Consider the following 23,814-nt stretch of genomic DNA (forward strand, 5'->3'; position numbering starts at 1 on the left):
GGAGCTTACGAATGTTCTGACCGGTTGTCTTCAGCAAGTCTCTATGCCAAATCCAGGAGTCTCGTTTGGGCGAGTCTTGGTCTTGCTGCAACGCGAAATCGAGTTCTAAAACCTGTCCGGGAAATTGAGTATTTGGCAGAAAAGGAACCAAACAGTACCGACATTTTGAAGACCAACATGTTGGATACATATTATCCAAATCGAAGCAGTCACCTTGAGAATGTTTGTCTATATGAGGTTCTCCAAAATTATATATTCAAGAGGAACATCAAAGAAGATATTGAGAAAGGAGTGTATGCTGTAATTGGAAGTGAGGGATGCCTGGTCAAGCAAAGAAAATGCCAATTAGTAAACCATCGAAAATTGAGTGGTGAATCTCCAGAAAAAAAGGAGTTTTTTTATTTAGCACTTTTGCAACTTTTCAAGCCTTGGCGTGCAGAAGAGGAACTGCTTGGAGATTTCCTCTGTTACGAAGACTCTTTCAATGCAGCCAAGGAGTCCATAGAATGTCCTGCTTTTTCTAAATATCAAGAAATGCTAACTTTGGAAATTGAGCAGGAAGCAACGATTGCAGCCGAGATTGCCAGAGACAGTTCTCAGGACAGTCAGAGTTCTGTTTCATTGAGTCAAGATCCACTTGGAGGACCTATTATCGAAAATGAAGCTGCCACTGCTATGAATGAAGTGGAAAGAGCCATGGCACATGCTCAGGAGGATTCAGTTAACTTAGAAGACTTGGAAAAACAACTCAACGTTGAGCAGAGGAAAATATATGATGAAGTTACCACGGAAATTGAGCACGGATTAAGTCATGAGAAGAACAAGTGCTCATGTACATCGTTGAAGCCTGTCCGACTGTACGTGAGTGGAGAAGCGGGAACTGGAAAAAGTTTCCTCATTAAAGCAATCTCTTGTTATTTGCAGGAAAGGACTGAGTCATCGCTGTCTTGTGTTGTCACCGCTCCTACTGGACTGGCAGCACATAACATTAAAGGTATTACTTTGCATCGTCTACTGATGCTGCCGGTGGAGCATGACAACAAATTACAATACAACAAGTTATCTGGAGATGCTTGCTGTGAAGTTTCAAGAGTCTTGAGGAAAATGAAACTACTTATCATTGACGAAGTAAGCATGGTTTCCAATGTCATGCTTGCCTTTGTGCATTTGAGAATGCAAGAAGTACTTAAAACTGAATATGATGTGTTATTTGGTGGAAAACACATCATTGTTTTCGGAGATCTTCTGCAGCTGACACCAGTAAAAGGTCAACCTGTGTTCAAAATACTTACGCATGAAGATACCAGGAAGTGCCTAGGGAGCATTGGCAACGTCAATATATGGTTAAACTTCAATTATGCAGAACTGCATCAAAATATGCGTCAGGCAAAGGATGAAGATTACAAGAATATTCTACAAGATATTAGAATTGGAAAAGTGACCGAGCATGGGAAAGAAGCTTTAAATGCACGATTACTGTCAAATTTATATCCCAAACAAGAGATTGTGCCTGAGAATATTTTTCAGAAAATTACTGAGAAGAAATCCGGGATATGTCTCATGCCAACTCTTGCAGAATGTGCCATCTTCAACAACAAAATGTTGAATTTAGAAAAGCAAGAGATTGTGAAACTTGAAGCTATCGACAAATTAGAGCATATGGGATCAACAATTATTTTGTCAGACAATTTGAAATCAAAATTGGATTCATTAGAGAAGACTATATCTAAAACAGCGGGTTTTGAAAAGACTTTGAATGTGTGTTTAAATTGCCGAATTATTTTGAGAAGGAATTTACATGTAGAAAGAGGTCTGGTAAATGGATCAATGGGTAATGTTGTTGATTTTGAGAAATACAGAAATAGAGATGGAATAGAATTTTTAAGAATTAAATTTGATGGCATTGAGGAAGTACAGTAAATTGGTCGTTGTTCTGCTAGGTTTTTGCTTGTTAAAGATTTATATGTTCGCCGTAAACAGTTTCCTGTTTGCTTGGCATATGCGGTGACAATCCATAAATCGCAAGGTTTAAGTGTAGACTGTGCATTGGTGAATATTGGCAGTTCTGTGTTCAAGGAGGGTATGGCATATGTGGCATTGTCACGAGTTAGAACTTTATCGGGATTGTACTTGATTGACTGTGATGTCACAAACATTTGTGCGGATCTAGATTGTGTTAAGGAATATAATAGGTTAAGAAGAGAGTATGCGCCACATTTGCCTCAATATCCTTTGTTTGAGAAACGTGTGGTAGGCCGCAAACGTAGAAATAGCAGTAATAGTAGGGAGGTTGTTGCAAAAAGACTAAAAGTCAATGAACCGAAAATTGTTAGCAGAAAGAAAGTGGATTCTGTTGAAGATGTTGTCGGTTTTCAATTTGAAAACAGTTCTGGTGTCAACTGCTATGCAAATGTAGTGGTTAATGTTCTCTTTTCACTAGAGAGTTTAAAAGAACAGATTCTGTTGAATTCTGAACAAATTTTATGCTGTTTGTTGAATTCTGTTTTCGAGAAATGTAGCACTGATCGAACAAAAGTAGAAAGTGTGTCTGAAGTTCGTTATCTGTTAGATGAATGTTCAGGTCAAACAGACTTCTCTGAAAATAATCAGCAAGATTGTCAGGAGTTTTTAATGTATATGCTTGATATATTGCAAGTTGAGGGTGTAGATGTAGATCACCTGTTTGGGCTTTCTTATCAATGGCAGCATGACTGCGAGAACTGTATGGTATCAAGTACTACTAGTGTAGACTCAGAAAGATTTATATATTTAACTTTGCCAGACAGTAAATCAGTCTCCTTTAATAAGCTAGTAAATGCAGCGGATCACAACATGGAGTGTAGCCAATGTAAATGTGATATGATGTCAACATTATTTATACGTAGATATGGCCAGTATGTCATTTTAATGATCCAACGTTGTAGGCCTGATGGATCAAAATTGTCAACTTTAATAAAAAATTTTGTGGCTTCTCAGCTGTCAATATCAGGGAGGACTTTTGTTACTGTAGCAATTATCTATCACGATGGTCCATCAACAACATCAGGACATTATACAGCTTACTTAAAGTCTGGAAACGGCTGGTCATTCTGTAATGATTCCGTTGTAACGTTCAAAAAAAAATTGCCGTTTGACCTTAAAAATTCTTACCTGGTGTTTTTAAAACCAAAATTTTAAGTAGAGGGAATGTAAGTCTGCAATGCTGTCTAGATTAAAAATCCAACTATATAAACTTAATGCAAGTAAGTCTGCTTCATAGTAAGCAGTATCAGTGTCATAGGAAAAGGAGAACATGAGTGACAAAGAAGAGTAAGTTATTAGTAGTCCAGGATTGTGAAAATAATCTCAAATATTTTATTTTTGAAAGTTGCGAAAATAGAAAATGTCGGGATTTGATTGGAAGAATAACAAGACTTGCGAATCGCGGCAACATGATTTGGCCTAGTGGAAACATGTGATATAATGAGAGAAGTCTTTTTTTCTATGTAACATATTTTACGTATCGATGGAGGTTTTCTTTCAGAAAGTGGCGGGCTGAAAATATTTGTAGCACAACAGAGTGGATGCTGTTCATAGGAGATCGTTCGACGTCATTGAAAGTAAGTTAATTTTAAGGAGTTTTGAAATCAGATTTCGAAGGTTGTATGGGTTTTTTAAACACAGTCATTTTGATTGTGTTTTTTTTTCCCCGCTGTTGCATGATGAATACCTTCAAGTCACTGATTTAAGTGAAATTTGATACATTCTGAGAACAGCAAAAAGAAACCATTTAACATGTATAATTAATGTTATGCTTTTTGTCCTTATGATATACATTTAGAAATGTGAGGTACATATGGGTAAGCTGAGTTCTGTAAATATCAATTTTAATGCTTTCAGTGCTGTACTTCTGGGTAGTGTTTTTTTTAAAAAAAGAAAAGAGGCCTCACCTCAAAGAAAGCTCTTGAAAGCACACATCTTATTTGCATCCTAAATCAAGCATTTACAATGTTAGACACAATTTTATGATGGCTTTACATCTTTTTTGCGCTGCTATTGCATCACTATTGTGAGACATTAGCAGTGCAAGAAAAACATCATGTTCCAAAATAGGCCTCAGTTCATCAACATCAAGATACAGTTTCTTTAGAATATATATCTTTAGGATTGTGTAGGGGACGTAGAGAAGCAGAGACTTCTGTAAATGTCAAAGTTGATGAAAAACTGTTTGTTTTTGAACCTTTTCCCTTGTCTTTTCTAATTTTTAAATACATGTTTTAATATTTTTGGAAATGTTTGTTCTTTTTTTTACAGATTGAAAGTATGAAAAAATATTTAAAAAAAGGTAACAAGAATTATAAGGTAAATGCTTTCTACTCTTTTTACCCGCAATGCACTGCTGATGATGTCATTGACAGTATCTCTCATTTACTCTCTATAGCTGTCTTTCTTTTTACATTATTCTCTGTTTACTTCCCTTATACTAACTCTTCTTTTTTTAAAAAAAATATTTTTTTAGTTCGCTTAAAGTTCGCGAACCGGTCAGCGAACTTGAAGCGAACCAAAAGAAATAGAGCTTGCCAGAGTGATAAATATTCTAGCAATTTTGATTGAAAGGGGAGGTAGTTCTGAAAAGAACTGTTTTTTTTTGTTTTTGTTGTTTTATTTTTTTTTTTATTTTTTGAACATTTTTTGATTTTTTTGTATTTTTAGAACTGTTTTATGTTTTTTTTGTGTTTTTTATGGAGGGGAGATAACAAAAAAACAGGCATTGAAAACGGCTCAACTGGAGCAAAAAAAAAAATTATTTCTTGGGTGCATTAGGGCATTTATGATTTTCGTATGCCATGTTCATCAGGTTGACGCTCATGTTGCCATATGACAGCATAGCACCACAGTATATACAACTTAACTTCATATGCTGGAAGTTGGGTTGAATGTTTGGCACAGTTTCTTGTGCCTCTCTTCCCGTCAATGACATTGTGGAGGTCGATCTGGCCACAGGAGTTGACGTGGGATTGTCTTGAAGATCCCTTAACTCAGCCCGGCTGTAGTTTAAGGGATGCCACCTGCTCATGTGTCTATGCATCGTATAGTTGCCCATACTGTATTTCTTATCTGTGCCTCTCGACAATCTGTAATCACAGATGAGGCAGGTGGCATATTTAGCATTCACCTTCTTTGATCCAGGAGGGATGGAGAAAAACTGCCAGATGAAACTGGTTTTTCGCTTTGAAACCCGGGGCAACTCATCGACAAATTGTTGTTCCTCTCTGTCCTCTTCTTCTTCTTCCTCCTCTTCCTCCTCTCTGTTAGTGATGAATTGACTAGGTGGTCCTCTCTTCTTATGAGGAGGTGGAGGTGGTGGTGGGGTTCCACCAGCTGCAGCAAGTACAGAAGCCATTGTTCAATTCTAGCAAAATGGTCTTTCTCTCACCAAGATGAAAGTCAGAGTGAGGAAATAAGGAGGGGTTTACATGATTTGGGGAAAGCAAAAGTTCTGAACCAATGAAAAGTGTTATTTTTAGGTCACATGACCTAGTCATACATCATTTGGAAACCAAAAGTGAAATGAACCAATGAAAAGTTTGATAAACAAGTCACATGACCTGTTCCGCTTACGTTACGCGGCGCGCGCCGCGTCCCAGATCGCTTCCGGTTCGCGGTCCCGAGCACTTCCGGGAGCGCTAACGCGGCGCGTCATTAGACGCATTACGCGATAACGTGATACGTCGCGCTTCCGCGACGCGTCACAGTTCCGCTAACGTAACGTTGACCGGTTCGCGGACTAGATCGCGGCATCGAGATGAGCTAACGGAAAGCTTCCCGGTTCGCGAACTAGAAGCGAAGAAAAAAAAAATTTTTAAAAAATTATCAATAAACATCTAAATATATTTTGGGATTTAAAGAAGAATACATTTTACAGCTACAGATGTTAGCTTTTAAAAAACCAATGAAATTCACAGAAAAAACCATAGTTTATAGACCATATATAGTTAGAAATTTGCATTTAAAAAACCATTGAAATTCAATGAAAAAACCATAGGTTATAGACCATATATAGTTAGGGATTTGCATTTACAAAACCTTATTTTACTCGCATAAAACCATTGAAATTCCATATATAGTTAGTTGCGCTAACTATATATCGCGCACCCGCAATCCACTGCTGATGATGTCACATATTACATCATTCATGACATGGTCAGTGACATCACTGATGACATCACTGATGACAACATCCAGTGACTGTATGTTTCTGTAAAGTGTAAATATGTCTTACATATTGAAGAATGAGTGGATGTATAAGTGTCTGGATGAAGGATTTAGTAGGTGCATGACTGACTGTATGAGTGAGTGATTAAATATGTCTCACTGAGTGCATGGGTTAGTGACTAAACTGTCTTAATTTGTGCATTATTATGTCTGTTGTTCTGTAAACTGCTGCATGTGTTGATAAGTAGCTATATGAGTAACTATATGGGTTATTGATTGGTAGCCCAGGTAATTGTATGGGAGACTGAGTGTGTGTGTGGGTGGCTGGGAGGTGTATGACTCTGTGCATAGATGTGTGAGCAGTTGATTCACTAGATGTATGGTTTCAAAAGTGCATGTGGAAACAGCTGTATGGGCGGTTGACTGTGTGCATGAGTGTATTGGTGAGTGAATGGATATCTCAGTGCTACATGTGAAAGTAAGTACATATGTAAAACACAGTGCATGTGAGAGTTGACATATATAAATAACTGTGCATAAGAGCCAGTGAATGTGTGAGTGGCTGTATGGATCATTGTGAACTTCAATCAAGGATTTTATAAAAGAGTAAATATGTGTTAGTATTTGTTTGAATAAGTAAGATGTGTATAACTGTATAGTTGAGGAAATGGAGGTGTGATTGATTCTTTGCTTGACTGACTAGGTGTGTGAGTAACTCCATGGATGAGTGACAGTCTGTGAGTGTCTGTTTACACTGAGTGCACCTAAAGTTATATTAGAGTCTGAAGAGGTTCATCGTATTATCACATGAATGATGTCATCAGTGATGTTGTCAGTGATGCCATTTGAGTTGTCAACAGTGATGTCATTTGAGATGTCATCAGTGATGTCATCAGTGATGTCACTGACCATGTCATGAATGATGTAATATGTGACATCATCAGCAGTGGATTGCGGGTGCGCGATATATAGTTAGCGCAACTAACTATATATGGAATTTCAATGGTTTTATGCGAGTAAAATAAGGTTTTGTAAATGCAAATCCCTAACTATATATGGTCTATAACCTATGGTTTTTTCATTGAATGAATATATATATATATATATATATATATATATATATATATATATATATATATCCAAACAGCAAAACTCAGTATGGTGAGCCCTAGACCCTTCAGGGCGGCCTCTTGAAAGGGCACGGAGAGGCCCACTTTCAAGTAGAAAGTTTGGAGCTGTTTTATCAGGTGATTGAACATTCAACATTCTGTTGTCTAAATACCTGCATGACTGTGTCTTCCACTTGGAGATATTTGTTAAATATGCAGCATCATGGTGAAATCATTTGAATTCTCGTATGAATAAGAACACTGTGTTTTTTCAAAACACTGACTTACCAACAATTTTGCTGCATTATGGGAGATTGAGGTATCAACAGTCACATGATCGTGAACACACTTATCATGCCTGCACAGATGCACTGTGTGAATGCTTCCTGTCCGTGATCAAGGCTGGAGAAGCCGAAACATGTAGGACAGAAGGGAAGCTTGTTGTTCGGCAACACTATGAATAAAAGTGTTTATATTTGAAAGTGGGCCTCTTCTCTTTGCCTTCGTGAACGGAATTTAGCGGGCTTCTCCGTGCCCGTTTAAGAGGCCGCCCTGAAGAGTCTGGGGTTCCCCATACGGAGTTTTGCTGTTTGGATTCTAATGAGGGAGCCTGATCCACCCGCTGCAGCCAAACCTACTTAGGAGATGCTACATAGCGAAATCAGCTGCAGCAGAGGAATGGATTTGGTGGGGTTTACCTCCCCATCGATCGTTTCAAGTTTGGAGCCGTTTTATCAGGTGATTGAACATTCAACATTCTGTTGTCTAAATACCTGCGTGACTGTGTCTTCCACCTGGAGATATTTGATAAATATACAGCATCATGGTGAAATCATATATATATCTACAGATCGATTCATATTGGTTACTTCTTAACTGATGTGCCCCGCTTGTGTTAATCTCAAATAAATACGTTGCAGCCTGTTTTTAAATGTTTGAATGGTCAGTCTGGCCTCATTTATGCCGTAGCGCAATGCTACAAATACCATTCATTTCTGTGTAAATCATTGTCTGTTACGCCTTAGTGCTCGCCAGTACAACTATCTGCATTAATTTTTTATACTGGCCCTTTCTGGAACCAAGCTGAACAAGCATTTGCAATGCAATAGATCTCGTATTTACGCGAGTTTGAGCTATTCACATTACAAATAACAATGCCTTTTATTTTTGTTAGTTATTGTTTTGAAACACTTTCGGTGGGAAACCCCTAAACCTCGCTCCCTTTCATCACCATTATGTTACACTTCACGTTTGTACTTTTTCTCCACCCTACTCAACATTCACCTACTCTAAAAACTTGGTCTGCCTTATCTCTTTTTTTAAACAAAAAAACTCTCACATCCGTCTCCGCCCCTTCCTTTTTTTCACCCATTTTGTTGCATATTTGGCTTTCCTCCCTTACTTCTTTCTCTTGGTGCTGAATCGAATACAACAGGGATTTTGAAAAGTGGGCAATTTCCTAGGATTAGCCCATTCCAAGGCCCCTTGAGAAAGTGAACGTTCTCTCTCTTTGACCTCTGACTATTCTATGTCTCTATCTAATCCTCTTTCCCTACAGTTACTCTAATTCTGACTCTCAAATCAGTGCCATCGTAGGGATTTTTGGGGTGCTAGTCAAGACATATTACCTTTTAATTTACTATTGTTTGGCATAATGTGTGCTTGTAAAGGGTAATATCATTGGAATGTGTTCCGGACAAGTGCCCCCAAACTTCCTAAGGTGATACTGACATACATAGGGTTATTTATGGTCCGAAGTGTTCGAGCTTAGGTGCTTGTTAAACTCAAGAGGAATCCTAGTATATGTCAAATGATTCCACTCATCATTTTATATTAGCAGCAGAACCGGATACTTGCCTCGCAAAAACCGCTGTGAATGCACCATTTGGCCCACACAGAACCACCCCCCCCCACGGCGTAACCCGTCTGCAAACTCTCTCTGGCCATACAAACCTCTATTCACCGCACCTGTGTCCGTCCTTTCTCTCACTTCTTCTCATCTCCGTCCTACTTACCTCTATACACGAGATCTCTTCCGACCGTAGGGGGGCAATGCATATGACGGTATGTAATGACAAGGACTCAAGCAGCCTATGTATAACCAGCACACAAGCGCCGTAACAAGCCCGTCTGTATTATTACCAATACATATGTTTACATTTACCAGTGTTGCCTTCGATCGGCTTACTCTGTACTGTTTTGTAAAAACTTCTTCTAATAAATTCTTTTGAAAAAAAAAAAAAGAAAGGTAAATTATTTGATGACTAGGAAAATATGTTAGTTTACCTGCTGAATCTCTAGCGGGACGGCATCCACCCAGTCCTCTGTCACCCGCACCCGGTCGTAAGTGTTCATCAAGGCTTCAATGGTACGCGGCGATGAACAGCAGTACGTCAGTACCTGGAAAAGGGGTAAAACGAGATAATGTTATGCGCTGCTGACACCTGCTGTACGGGGAGAGCAACGGCACACGACACAGGTTCACAAACGTTAGTTAGAGTGAATCAATATTTGTTGATGAAAGAGGTTTCCACACCTGCCAGCACACAGCCTCATCAGCTGCTCGCCGCGTCGGAGAGCTGGCTTGAGCAGCCGAGTGTACGTGGGAGACCGACAACGGAATTATAGAGATTGGATTCCAGCTGAAAGGAATAGTGGGCCCCTACGTCACGTGACATTCCTTTGTTTCCTCTTTTGAGTGGCACTGCTTAGTCGAATAGCACCATAGCTGTTTTAATGGTCCATTTTCTGCTATGCACCATCAATAATAGAACCAATGTACGCATTACCCTGTCCTAATGTACTTTTCTCCCCCCGACCATCACCCTCTGGCATAGCAAAAGGTGGACTGACCATCTTTGTGTCCAACACTTTGCAGATCACGAAAATAACTCCCATTAAAATGGAAATAAATTTCCAAATACTCATCTTACATCAGAGTAAAACTAACGCTCTTCTAATGGTGAAATACAACAATAATCTTCCTACAAGTTATCTAATAAAAACCATAAAAGACATATCTTTCATTCTCCATAATCTATTAAACAAAGCCACTAAGGAAGTGGTAATAATCTGGGGAGGGGATTTTAACCAAATCCTATGTAAACATAGTGTAAATACACTTTGTGGCATCGTGGATGAGCACGACAATCCAGTAACCCAATTCCCTCACACTCTAGCTGGGGACTGTTTCTGTGGCTTAGACCTTGCTCTCGTTAATGATATGGTAAATCCTACCGTACCTCTTATTCCGACCTTTAATGGTAGAGGAAGGCTAAGTATTATTGATTTTATTTTTATGTCCTCCAAAGCAGGATCCCAAATATTGAACTGTAAGACACATGAAATTACCATTAGCGACCATTACCCCAATAGTATCACATTAAAAATTCCACAGAAATGTCCCAGATTTGATATCATGAGGATTCTTGGTCAAAACAATCTGATACTAGATAAAATAAATGGTTACTCACTCAAGTGGGAAAAAGTGGACCCGTTGGATGCCACTGTGAGATTGGTCAGAAATTCTAGATCAATGATCGATAAATGTCTCGATCCTGCTGCTATCACCAATGAGGGCGTTATGTCTAATTTTGCAAAACTATTAAAATCAATAAAGGAAATCCTATTTGTTAAACTGAAAACTAATAAGTTCAGATCTAACGGATGGTTTGATAGTACTTGCACACAGAATCTGAAAGTAGCCTTACACAAAAGAGACAGAGACTCAAAGGAAATCGGTACTCTCAGGAAGACTTATAACCAGGCCTTAAAATGTAGGAAAGAGAATTTGAAAAAGGATCTCTGGGATCAATTGCACAAATTAATGAGTTATCTTTTGCTTTCTGCATCTCTTCCTATAACCCATGTATGTTTCTCACCAGATTCCAGTCATACTTTTAACCAATATTTCGCACACTATCACAGGATCCTCCACTGAGTCTACAATGTTCAAGGTTTTTCTCTCTGTTCTTGAAACCATTTTGCAGCGCCTCTAAGTTCACCCCCTATACCACCCAAAAAATGTGGTTTCCTAAAATCCGGTGTCCATTCTCTAAAGTTTCTCTAACCATCAGCAACATTTCACAAACCTGTCTAGCTCCTTGCCTTTCGTCATCCCATTGACAGTGTTCTCTGAGAGCCTCCTTTCGCCTTCCATGGGCCAGTAGAAAATATTTGGTATAAGTATTGATGGTTGAACTTAGAGAACAGATTTTTAATCCTGACTTTCCCTTCTGACCAAATGATGTGCCCACGGCAGATTTCCATCGTTCATGCCTCCCTTCCTTTTCAGGATTATCCAAACTATGGGGCCGATTATGATAGCGGATAATCCGCATCCTCCGGGCCGGCGGTGGCTTCCGCCAGCCTGGAGGATGCGGATGTGGATTATCCGCTGCAGACCGAGAAAAGACCCCCAGATTAGGATGGCTGGGGCATCTTTTTTCAGTGCGCCGCTTTTCCGCCGCAGTCGCCTTCCGACCGCGGCGGAAAATCTCTAACATGGCTGGCGGTGTCTATCAGACACGACCAGCCATATTAGGATGGCAATCAGTACATGTTCATGCAGTTATATGTTCATGGGCGTTCCTACTGAATACGCTCCAACATATATATCAACTCAGTTTCTTCAGACAAAAAAGAATATCACTACAACAACAGTATATCAAAGAGGAGTACAATATTTAATTCCTTGTCTCTAATCAAATAATTGATGATCTACAAAGTTTTCTCAATGTTTTTTAGAGTAAAAAGGTTGCCCAAAGGAGCGTGCACAAAACAAGTGATCAAAAGTGTGTACAGTGAGTAAAGAAAGAAAGGAAATTCAGGATAATGAATAGACAAAATATTCACATTAGTATTCTGTAATTACGGTCTCACAGTTTTCCATATTGTTAGACCTGGCATCTTTGGCGTGATTACCCCTATCTTTTTGCCTCTGCCTCCTGTATTTTTTGATGCTGTGCTGGATTCGTATTTGCTGGTTTAGATGCTTTGGACACTCTGCCACTGCTGATCAGTGCCAGAGTGTAAGTGCTCCCTATGTAAATTGTTATTCTGATTGGATATACATGTTTGGCATATTTGTATCACCATGAAGTCCCTAGTAAAGTGCACGGGGTGTGCCAGGGCTGGTGATGACAAATGCTACTAGTGGGCCTGCAGCACTGATTGTGCCACCCACAGGAGTAGCTCTAAAATGGTGTCTCAGGCCTGCCACTGCAGTGCCTACGGGCAGTTTAGAACTGCCATGTCCTCCTGGTCAGCGTCCCCACTGACCAGGCCTAACCCTTCCCTTTTCGTGCACATCAGTCACCCCTATGGAAGGCCCAAGGTACCCCCCTGGGCAGGGTGCAGTGTATGTGAAAGGTAGAGCATGTACTAGTGCAGGTGACATGCTCTGGTAGTGAATTACAGCCATTTTCGTTTTTCACTATTGTAAGGCTATCTTGCTCCATAGGTTAACATGGGGGATGCTGGCTACAGTGGTTAACAGCATTTCTTCCCATAGGAACAGGATAGGACATAAGTATCTAGTATCCCTGAACTCAGAATTTAATAACACATCTTTTAGGAAAGGTGTTTTTTAAATCCTGTGTTTGAGAACAGCACTTTTAGAAAGTTGCTGTTCTCTTGTCTGACCCTTCTGTGTGCCTGGGCCTGTTTGTGTATTGACTGTCTGGTTTTTGAGTGACAGGGGCTGGGGAATTCCCCCAGAGGCTGGATGAGTCAGCACTAGGCTGAATGAATGCAATTGCAACCTGAGTGGTGGGAGGAGTTAGCACCTGGGCTGAATAGGGCTGTGCCTGCCTGCCACAATGCTGGCTCCACCTCCTGCTGAGCGGCTGAGGACCCTGAGGGCCCACATGCACAGAGAGAACAAAGACTTTAGGGGTATAAGTACAGGACCCCTGACAACAGAAAATTAGACGCACCCCCAAAGGTGAAAGAGAAGCAAGTTGCATTGGATCAGCTAGTATCCACAATCATGGATACTCGAAACAATAACCCATCCTGGGAAATCATCGTAACGGGTGATTTTAATTCAAACTTAATCTATACGCCTGAGGATGACGAGATAATAGCAGCTGACAACGAATTTTGGAACGTCAAAATCCAAACTCAGCTGCAAACAGAGTGATCCGATCCAATTGGGCGAAAACTGGTAACAAGCCTGGAATTCCTCGGGCTGCGGTTCCTTAACGGGAGAATCGAAGGTGACAATCCGCCGCAGCACACCCACCTAGGAACTTTGACTGCCTCAAGGCTAGATTACACAGCAGTCTCTCTTCCTCTATTGCCATTTGTCCAGCAATTTTCTATAGAATACACTTCAAAAAGCGATCACTCATATCAGCACACTTATTTCAATTTATAACTAAATACCACAGTTACAACATAGTGGGAGATAACATCGTGACCACTAACTTGAAACGACTTTACTGGACAGCGGCCAACATCGACGTACTGCAGGCAAATGTGCAGAGACTAAAAATAGAAAGTGAGGTAACAAAAGGTACCCAAATACAAAAATGGGAGAGCTTTACCGGAAAGTTAATAGCAACAACGTCCGCCCCAAATAAACCACATCCTCCCACTAACAAAAATTCTCTGCCAAAGAACCTGGTAAAACTCAAAATAGAGATAAGGAGAAACGCCAGAGCACTAAAAAAGACAACTACGTCGTCCAAAGACTGGATCCAAAGACAAAACCTCAAGAAAGAATACAAAAAGAAAATGTGGGAACACAAAAGATCTCTGAAGGATGACCTCTGGGCAAAACTACTCTGCTCCGCCAAGAACACCAACTCAAACGCATTTTGGAGGATTATTAACAGCTTAAATCACCCTTCAAATCCAACATCATCCAATGTCCAAGAAGCGGACTGGGTTGCGTTATTAACAGAGAGGTTCGCAGAGATAACACTTGACCAGCATAACCCAGGAGCAATCCAACAAATTACCAACGAAGTGTCCCAAAAAAGAAAAGAAGGAAGCGTCACTCCCAGGCTTCCCCGCGACGTGGTTAGCCTATGGGAGAAGAAGGACGCAACAAATAAGGTCAAACAAACATGGTATAGTGAAGAGGACATAAGAAGAATCATAAGGAAGTCACGTGGCAACGGAGCACCAGGGCCGAATGGGATCCCTCCAATAGTTTACAAAACTGATCCGGACTTTTGGTGCAGAAAATTTAAAATATTATTTGAAGAAATAATAGGTGAAAACCAAATACCATCCAGTTGGAAGGGCTCCATAATTTCACCCATCTTTAAAGGAGGAGACAGAACATCCCCAGCTAATTACAGACTGGTTGCCCTCCTAGATGTGGAGGCGAAGTACCTTGCATCCCTCGTCTTGGAAGATCTAATAAATTGGTCCGACGTCACAAAGAGAATACCACTGAACCAAACAGGCTTCAGGAAAGGAACTGGGACACTAACTAACATTATGTCTCTCTCAGTGCTAGCCGACAAATATCTTTGGAGAAAACAGCCTCTTCATCTATGTTTTATTGACTTAAAGGCAGCATTCGATAGTGTGGATCGGAACATCTTATGGAGGAAATTGTGCAGCTGGAACATTCCGGATAAAATCCTGAGAGGGATCTTACTCCTTTACTCCAATACTTGGATGGAAGTTAAATTGGGGAGTGGAACACGGCTCTCAAGAAAAATCAACACCAGTAAAGGCCTCAAGCAGGGCTGTGTCCTAGCCCCCCATCTTTTTAACCTTTTTATGGCAGACCTAACCTCAAGTCTAAATAAGATCCCATCTCATCCACCTAAACTTGGCTTCCTTCCTCTAACTCATCTATCCTATGCAGACGACGTGGTATTGTTGAATCTAACGAAGATTGGCATTCAAAGGTTACTAGTAGGGCTGGCAGAATTTATAACAAATAACAACCTGGAGATAAACACAACAAAAACAAAAACAATGCTTATCACCAGGCGGCGGACAGCCAGTACAAACATCTACCTGGAGGGAACAAAGCTAGAGGCTGTGTCCAACTTCAAGTACTTGGGCTTCTACTTCGATAATCGACAAAGCCATCAGCAGCAAATGTCGTACATCACTCAGAGATCAAATTCACTCTCATTTGCTTTTAGATCTTTGGCCAAAAAGCTCACGGGGCCATCATATAAACCTTTACTGGCAATAATAAAAGCAAAAGTTCTACCAACCCTCTCATACGGCAGTGTAGGATTGCATGGGAAAGATGCGGATCTGCTTAACAAAATGCAGACAGCCATCTTCAAATCTACCTTCCAAATACAACAGGGAGCCTCACCAGCTCAGACAAGGTTAGAATTTGGAACAGTAAATGAAACAGTGGGAAGAAAGTATGCAAGTATTAAGTACTGGTATACACTGAAACAGAACACGTCAGCCTCGGAATTGCACCAAGCACTATGGGAAGAAATTAGATCTGACACTAAATCCCCATACAACCAGTATCTTGAAAACTCCATAACTGAGACTGGAACAAGAAAACTCTGGGAACTTAACCTGCCTTACCCGGCGTTCAAACAGGCTATAAACAAGTCGACAAAATTCCACTCTCTCTTACTTGATAAAGCCACGTTTACCAACAGAAAACACGCATGGATGGTAATATCAAATTACAAAACACTTGTGGCAGCCCCATACTTAACAATTACATTTCCAGCTCACAGAAAACAGAAATTAATGGGACTCCGTTTGGGGAAATTTCCATTGATTATGGACCAACCAACCTGGGTGCATAATGGACATAAAAAACCTGCAGACTATGCGGGAGGAGCAACGAGGACTTTATTCATCTTGTCTGCATCTGCCCGAATTTAGCTCAAGCTCAAAGCTCTCTGTTAAAAAAGTCTATGAACGAGCGGGGTATAAGAACGTGCAGATCTGCAATTATGGCAACCTTGAACCCAGCAGACACGAGATTGAACTGCCTATTACTAAAGTTCCTTGCAGCCCACTCCCAAGCGCTAAAACACACCATGGCACCCTGTCAACAAAAGGATAACACAACTGTGGTAGCTCGGGCAGAGAGCTCTCCGGAACATAAAAGAGGAAAAAATCAAGAACTTCAGAACTAAGCTAGACAGACTGCATTTTTATTACACTTCATTCGATTTTAAATAACAAATTAGGTTTTAGACGGAGAGTGTTATAGAATATATTAACAGAGATTGTACATATATGTTAAGAAATTTTAAACACATTAGTCTATTCCTTTAAAATGTATTGTTGTGGTTTTCATTAACTGAAAAAATAAAAATCTTTCATTCATTCAATTGCAACCTGAGTGTTCGGAGGAGTTAGCACCTGGGCTGAATAGGGCTGTGCCTGCCTGCCACAATGCTGGCTCCACCTCCTGCTGGGCGGCTGAGGACCCTGCCCCTCACTCTGAAAGGAAAGATGCAGCCAGCAAAACAAAGTGCTCAGGATCCACCCAGAACTGGTTCAGACCGGGCTCAGGGCCCACATTCACAGAGAGAACAAAGACTTTAGGGGTATAAGTACAGGACCCCTGACAACAGAAAATTAGATCATCCTGGAATCAAGAAAGAACCTCTGCCAAGGAGAAAGCTGACTCTGAAGAAGGAAGACTGTCCTGCTGTTGCTCTGCTGGACTGACCTGCTGTTGCTTTGCTGCCTAGGAGAGGGGAAGGACTTTGCTGTGAGCTGTGTCCCCTGTCTTGAAGGAATCTCCAAGGGCCTGAGAAGAGCTGGCTCCCTGTTTTTGAAGTCCCAGGAACAAAAGGACTTCACCCCCAGTTTCCCTGAACTCTGCTGAGAGAGTTCTGTCCTTCCTAGAGTGCTTGATCCAGTTGTGGGGCCTCTGGAAGTTGAACCTGAGCTGGGAAGCTCGAAACTAAGCTTGAGAGACTTTTGAATCTGAAAAGTGTTGCATCGCTCGCTTGCGGAGCGCATCCCCGACAGTGCGAGAAGTTTCCCGCCGCTACGAAGGTCGAGATCGGCGCAGCGCCTGACGCCGCTGCCAGAGCCGTCGCATCCTTCGTTTGCGGGACGCACCAGACCGGTGCGGGAGAATCGAACTTCGCTGTGAGTGTCGTCGCAGAGCCTGTCGTTGCTGGGTGAGATCAGCGCACCGCTTGCTTGCGGACCGCATCACGTCGCTGCGAACATCGTCGCAGAACCATCGCATCGAGGAGCTGCGAGAGAGAGGATCACCGCTGGACCGCGCATCGTCGCCCCGGAGATCGTCGCAACCCCTACGAGATCATCGCATCGTGCCTTTGCGAGAACAGACTTCCTACGGAACCTACGCACCGGAATCCACGCAAGCGGCCTTCCTCCCCATACAGACCAGATTCGTCGCAACACGCCCGCTGCTGCAGCGGGGCTTTCGCATCGCCTCCCCAGGGTCTCAGGAATAATGCATCGCTTGTTTCCACCGCACCAGCTTCCTGTTTGTGGAACTTTGTTGCATCTAAAAGGTACTGTGAGTAAACGTGACGCAACTGTGAACTTTTCACGCATCTGTGGATTATTTGATCGCAACTTAAAGAACTTTGATTACAACCTTAAGAACTCTTTTGAACCATATCCTTGAACTGTGTATGTTGGATTTTTGTCGTTTTGGTCTTGTGTAGTTTAGAATAAATATCTTTGTTTTCCTAAACTGTTGTGGAATCAGTTTGTGGTGTTTTCACTATGTTACTGTGAGTGTTGGTACAAATACTTTATGCATTGCCTCTGGTTAACCTAGACTGCTCAGGCCAAGCTACCTAGAGGGTGAGCAGGGGTTATCTGAGAGGGTTATCTCCTTGCCCTGACTAGAAGCAAGGGTCCCTATTTGGACAGTGGTACCTACCTCTGCCAACTAGAGACCCCAAGTTCTAACTCGTATCAAAAACAACCTGGCCCACAAAGTAATAATTAATAACACCTGATGTCAGAATAAACTAGATACAGACAGCCATGTCAAATGTGTGCACTTTTTTATATTGCAAATGTGGGTCCAAGGTGGACCATTGTTCATCCTTATTGCATTATACCCAGGTCTGTATCCTTCTGGGTTGTCCGATTTCATTAATGGTTATATTAGGATGGCGGCGCTCCTATGCCTTTCCACGGCGGCATTTCCGCCGTGGAAAGGCATACGGTGTTTTCTTCAGGGGCCCGTTGCGGGCCCCCAGGGGTGAAGGGGGTGTGGGGGGTGCACATGGGGAATACCTATGGGACCCCCCTGCCTTTGCGTGCACGAAGCGGTAGGCACCACGCGATGCCTGCAGCTTTGTGCATGCAAAGGTAAACATGCATTTTTTTAACATTGCGGCATGTGCTGCTTCAAGCAGCACCCGCCGCAATGTTAAAAATACAGGATGCGGTCACATCCTAATTAGCACGGAGGGACCGCCGCTGCCCCTGCGGACGGTCCCTCCTCCTCTGGGGTGGCGTCCGCCATCCTAATAGGCCCCCTAGTATAAAACACGAACTAAAAACAGACTGGCATGCCAGTCCTAGCAGTGCCAACAATGTTCTTTCATTGAGAAATGTTATCCCCATGTCCACATTTCAGATTTTATTGCTGTACCTTGATTAAAGCTCCTGGCCAGATGCGGATGGCACCATAGTTGAGCAATGCCCGGACAACGTTCTCTGGCCGATGCTCCAATTTATAAGCCACATTCTGCAGGATGTACTGCATGGCTGTGCTCCCGCTGTAACTCATAATGTTTACACTGGATCCCAGTTCCAGCAGCAGCTCCACTACCTTGGAATTGGCATTCTTGCAGGCTAGGTGGAGGGGGTGCTGCTGATCCCTGTCTTTAGAGTGTATGTCTGCTTTATTCTCAATCAACGCCTTGCAGACCCTGTAATAGAGGTCCATTTGACTGGGTCCATGGGGCTGGCTACAAGCAGCATTGAGAGGTGTCTGGTCCTCCTTGTTCTTTTTGTCCACAGAGGCCCCATAGCGAAGGAGTAAATGAACATGCTCCTCCAGTCCGTGCCTTGCTGCGATATGCAACGGAGTGTCAGCCTCCTCCTCAGACTGGTAGTTAACACAGGCCCCATATTGTAGGAGGAGCTTGGCACACCTGTAGGGAAAGAGCATCAACATTAGTGTGTATGAGTCAGAAACATAATTTGAGCCACCCCTTCATTATCTACCTCATTCCATGCCCACCTCATCACTGCGATCCCCATCATCCCCCTGACAACCATCTTCCAAGTCCCTTCATATGTCACAATCCGCTCTGTTTAGCCCCCTCTTTATGTCACACACCCTTCGACTGCCTGAAAAAGATCAATGTTTGCACTATAGTATCTGAATGGCACTCATATCTCCCTGTTCATCACCGCCCTGCCCTCTATCATTTTAGGGCCCTTCACCCTCACCACTAATTCAAACAATCACTTTGAGTCCCACTACTCTAAAAAATCTCCTCCGTCTATCTCCGCCATGATTAATATCCTTTATATGACACCTCATTGTGACCAGTCCATTATACTCTACATCATTTCAATCATCTGTCTAAGCCCCCTCCTCTCTCTGGCAACTATCATCCACCAGACACATGCATTAAAGAGGGGATAAAAAAGAGATATAGTGATCATGTGCATAAATGTTAACAATAAAAGATAAAAAAATATCATAACTCGATAAAATCCATTTCAGAGTTAATTTGCTCATTAAAACCATCATAGCTAATCATAATAGGGCAGGTTTCACCGCTGTTGTTTTGTTGCTCCTGCCTCCGTTACTTGGGGCTACCGTTAACATCGTGCTGCATTAAAAGGGGACCGAAATCCCAGCGGCTACATCCGTTAGCGCTTCCTGGCATCCATATCGCTTCATCCCTGCACGACGGACTACAAGTCCCAGCGCCCTTTGCCTTAACACCAGGTGCCACCAGTGAGGGGGAGGCGTGGCCATTACGCTTATAGCGCTGCCTCTCCCACCGCGGCGCAGGTCTCACTGCTGCTGTTTTGTTGCTCCTGCCCCCATTGCTTGGGGCAACTGTTAACATCATGCTGGACTAAAAGGGGACCGTAATCCCAGCAGCTACATCCCCTAGTGCTTCCTGGCATCCATAGGGGTTCATCCCTGCACGACGGACTACAAGTCCCAGCGCCCTTTGCTTTAACACCAGGTGCCGCCAGTGAGGGGGAGGCGGGTCCATCGTGCTTATAGCACTGCCTCTCCCACCGCGGCACGGGTCTCACTGCTGCTGTTTTGTTGCTCTCGCCCACGTAGCTTGGGGCTACCGTTAACATTGTGCTGAACTAAAAGGGGACCAAAATTCCAGCGGCTACATCCGCTAATGCCCCGGTTACTTACCGGTAATCTTCATTACTCCGAGTCCATGTCTTCCTCGCCACAGTAATCACACATGAGCCTCTGGCTCCACACAGAACTCCAAGTACAAACAAAACAGCGCTCTAGTCTCCCTCTCCCTCCTCCAATATGGCCCCCAGTGGCTCCAGCCAATCCCATAAAGGGACACATAATCACTAACACGACCTGAAGAACCAAGCCGTATACATGAAGCCACCACCAGGGCCGGGAGGGAAGGGAAACCATACTGTGGCGAGGAAGACATGGACTCGGAGTAATGAAGATTACCGGTAAGTAACCGGGGCATTACCTCCTCGTCCAGTCTTCCTCGCCACAGTAATCACACATGAGCCGATACCAAAGCAATCAGCTTCATGTAAGGAAATAGACCACACCAGCAGAGCAGTGAAAACATCTTTTAATATACAGAGGTAAATCAACAAAAAGGAAAACCTCTCAAGGCACCCCCGCTGACAAAACAGAAGAGGCAAAAGAAACAGAACCCCCACCCCCAACCTGGAGGCGGTAATGGGACATGAAGGTATGCGGGGAAGACCACGTAGCAGCCCTGCAAACATCCTCCATGGACACTCCTTTGAAAGAAGCCCAGGATACAGCAACAGATCTGGTGGAACGACCCTGAACAGGAAGGGAGGGGACCTCAGAAACCGAAGCATAGGCCAACATAATGGCCTCCTTAATCCAACGACTGATCGTGGAGAGGGAGGGCTTCAGGCCCTGACGTGACTGACCAAAAGTGACAAACAAGTTGTCCACTTTACAAAAGGAAGACGTGCGTGACAAATAAATCAAGAAGGCACGACGAACATCCAATAAGTGCAAAAGGGATTCCTCAGCCGAGGACGGATCAGGACAAAGAACCGGAAGAACCACCTCAGCAGACCGGTGAAAATAAGAATCCACTTTAGGAACAAAGGTAGGATGAGGGCGCAAGACCACACGGTCTGACAAAACCAACAAAAAAGGGGCAGAACGAAGGAAAGCACCCAACTCACCCATACGCCTGGCAGAAGCAATTGCCACAAGAAACACCACTTTGAGGGTCAAAAACTTCAAGTCCACCGACTCCAAAGGCTCGAAAGGAGCCAACTGCAAGGAACGTAAAACCAAAGGAAGGTCCCAAGGAGGAGGACACCTGAGAGGACGGGGGCGCTGGAAAGAAAGAGACTTAAACAGTCTAGTAACCAATGGAGAAATCGAAACCAAAGGTAGGACATGAAAAGCCCGAATGGCAGCCCACTGAGCCCGAAGAGTCGAAACGGCCAAGCCCAACACAAACCCATCATTCAGAAAATCCAGAATGCGAGCCGGATCCAAAGAATCCAAAGACAGCCCACGACCAACACACCAAGAAGCAAAATGATCCCAGTGCTTGGCGTAGGACTTAAGCGTAGAAGGCCGTCGGGACTGTTGAATGACCCCAGCCACAGCCACCGAACAACCCACACGAATCAGAGAATCCCTCTCAAGAGCCAGGCCGGCAGACCCAGGGACCGGAACACAGGCAGAGGAAGAAGAGGACCCAGCAGAGGATATGGAATGAACGGCAATGCCCACCCCGGAGACACAGCCAATTCCAACAGAAGGGGAAACCAAGGGCGACGGCTCCAACAAGGAGCAACCAGAAGCACAAAGGACCCCTCCCTCTTGATCTTCCGTAACACAGCAGGTATCAGGGGAACAGGGGGAAATGCATACAACAGACCTTTCGGCCAAAGGAACGAAAGCGCGTCCACTTTCCAGGCATCCTGGCAAGGCATAATCGTGCAAAAGCAAGGGATCTGGGCATTGTCCCGGGAGGCAAACAGGTCCACAATCGGACACCCAAACATCGTCTGCAACCTCTTGAACATCCATCGCGTGAGGGACAAGGACCCCATGGAAGGAAAAACCCGGCTCAGACAATCCGCCACCGAATTCTCTGCACCAGGCAGGTAAATTGCAGACAGGGACTCCAGATTCAACTCCGCCCAACAACAGATCCTGCCGCTGAGGCAACTGAGGGAGCGAACCTTGCACCCCCCTTGATGGTTCACATAAGACATGACAACCTGATTGTCCGTTCGGATCTGCACGTGGTGACCCCGAACAAGATCCGAGAAATCCAAGAGACCCTGAAGGACAGCCTTCAACTCCTTGTAGTTGGAGGAACATGACAACATCGACTGAGGCCAAACCCCCTGAGTCGTCGAAACCCCCAGAGTAGCACCCCACCCCAGCAGGCTGGCATCGGTAGTGACCACTCGGGTGGGAACAATCAGAAAGGGACGGCCCTTGGACAGATTCCCGTCGACCAACCACCAACTCAGGACCACCCGAACAGCTTCCGACATAGGAACCAGAACACCCATATCGAGGGAACAGGGGTCCCAATGCGATAAAATGTGGGACACCACCGGGTACATGTGGAGGCGAGCCCACGGCACCGTCAACAACGATGCAGACCTCAGACCCTGAACCCTCAACCACAGGCTCACTGGATGAGAATGCCCCACCAACAGGGTACGGACAGCAGACATTAGGGATAGAATTCTGGGAGGGGGCAGGAACACCATCCCCAACCGATACTTGAATAGAGCCCCAATGAAAGTCAATTCCTGCGCAGGAACCAGGGAGGACTTCGGTACATTCACTAGGAACCCATGATGCTCCAGGACATGGCAAACCCTCCGGACATGTAACTCCGCCTTTGGAAGAGAAGAAGCAGAAATTAAAATGTCGTCCAGATACGGAAAAACACTAATGCCCTCCCCATGTAAGAATCCAATAAGAGGAGCCAGAACCTTAGTAAAGATCCTGGGAGCAGAGCAGAGTCCAAAAGGCAATACTTGGAACTGGTAATGACGACCCATTACGCAAAACCGGAGAAACTTCTGAAATTCCGGATGAACAGGAATATGCAGGTAAGCATCCCTCAAGTCTATTGACGCAAGGAAATCGCCCTGAAACACCAGAGGAAGAATCAACTGAAGGGAAACCATCTTGAATTTCCGGTGAGGGATGAAAGTGTTGACCCACTTCAGATCCATCACAGGCCGAAGATCCCCGGTGCGCTTGGACACCAGAAACAGTATGGAATACACCCCTTTACCCACTTGATCGCAGGGCACAGGAATCACCGCCTTTTTGACCACCAAGGAATCGATGCCTTCCAAAAGCGCCAACTGTTTTACAGGATCTCTGGGACAA

The 23,814-nt window shown here is 43.5% G+C and overlaps 1 protein-coding gene across 1 annotated transcript in view; it reads right to left on the reverse strand.

Annotated features, from left to right (window-relative positions):
- ASB10 (ankyrin repeat and SOCS box containing 10) overlaps positions 1 to 23,814 on the reverse strand; it is a 337,635-nt gene that overhangs the window by 18,260 nt on the left and 295,561 nt on the right. The window contains exons 3-4 of the mRNA XM_086940920.1: positions 18,859 to 19,363; positions 9,591 to 9,704 (exon numbers count right to left, since the gene is read on the reverse strand). Coding sequence (XP_086797046.1) covers positions 9,591 to 9,704; positions 18,859 to 19,363 — 619 coding nt within the window. The remainder of the gene's footprint in view (positions 1 to 9,590; positions 9,705 to 18,858; positions 19,364 to 23,814) is intronic.

This window comes from Lissotriton vulgaris, chromosome 10 (assembly GCF_964263255.1).
Source record: "Lissotriton vulgaris chromosome 10, aLisVul1.2, whole genome shotgun sequence".
Classification (NCBI taxonomy): Eukaryota; Metazoa; Chordata; class Amphibia; order Caudata; family Salamandridae; genus Lissotriton; species Lissotriton vulgaris.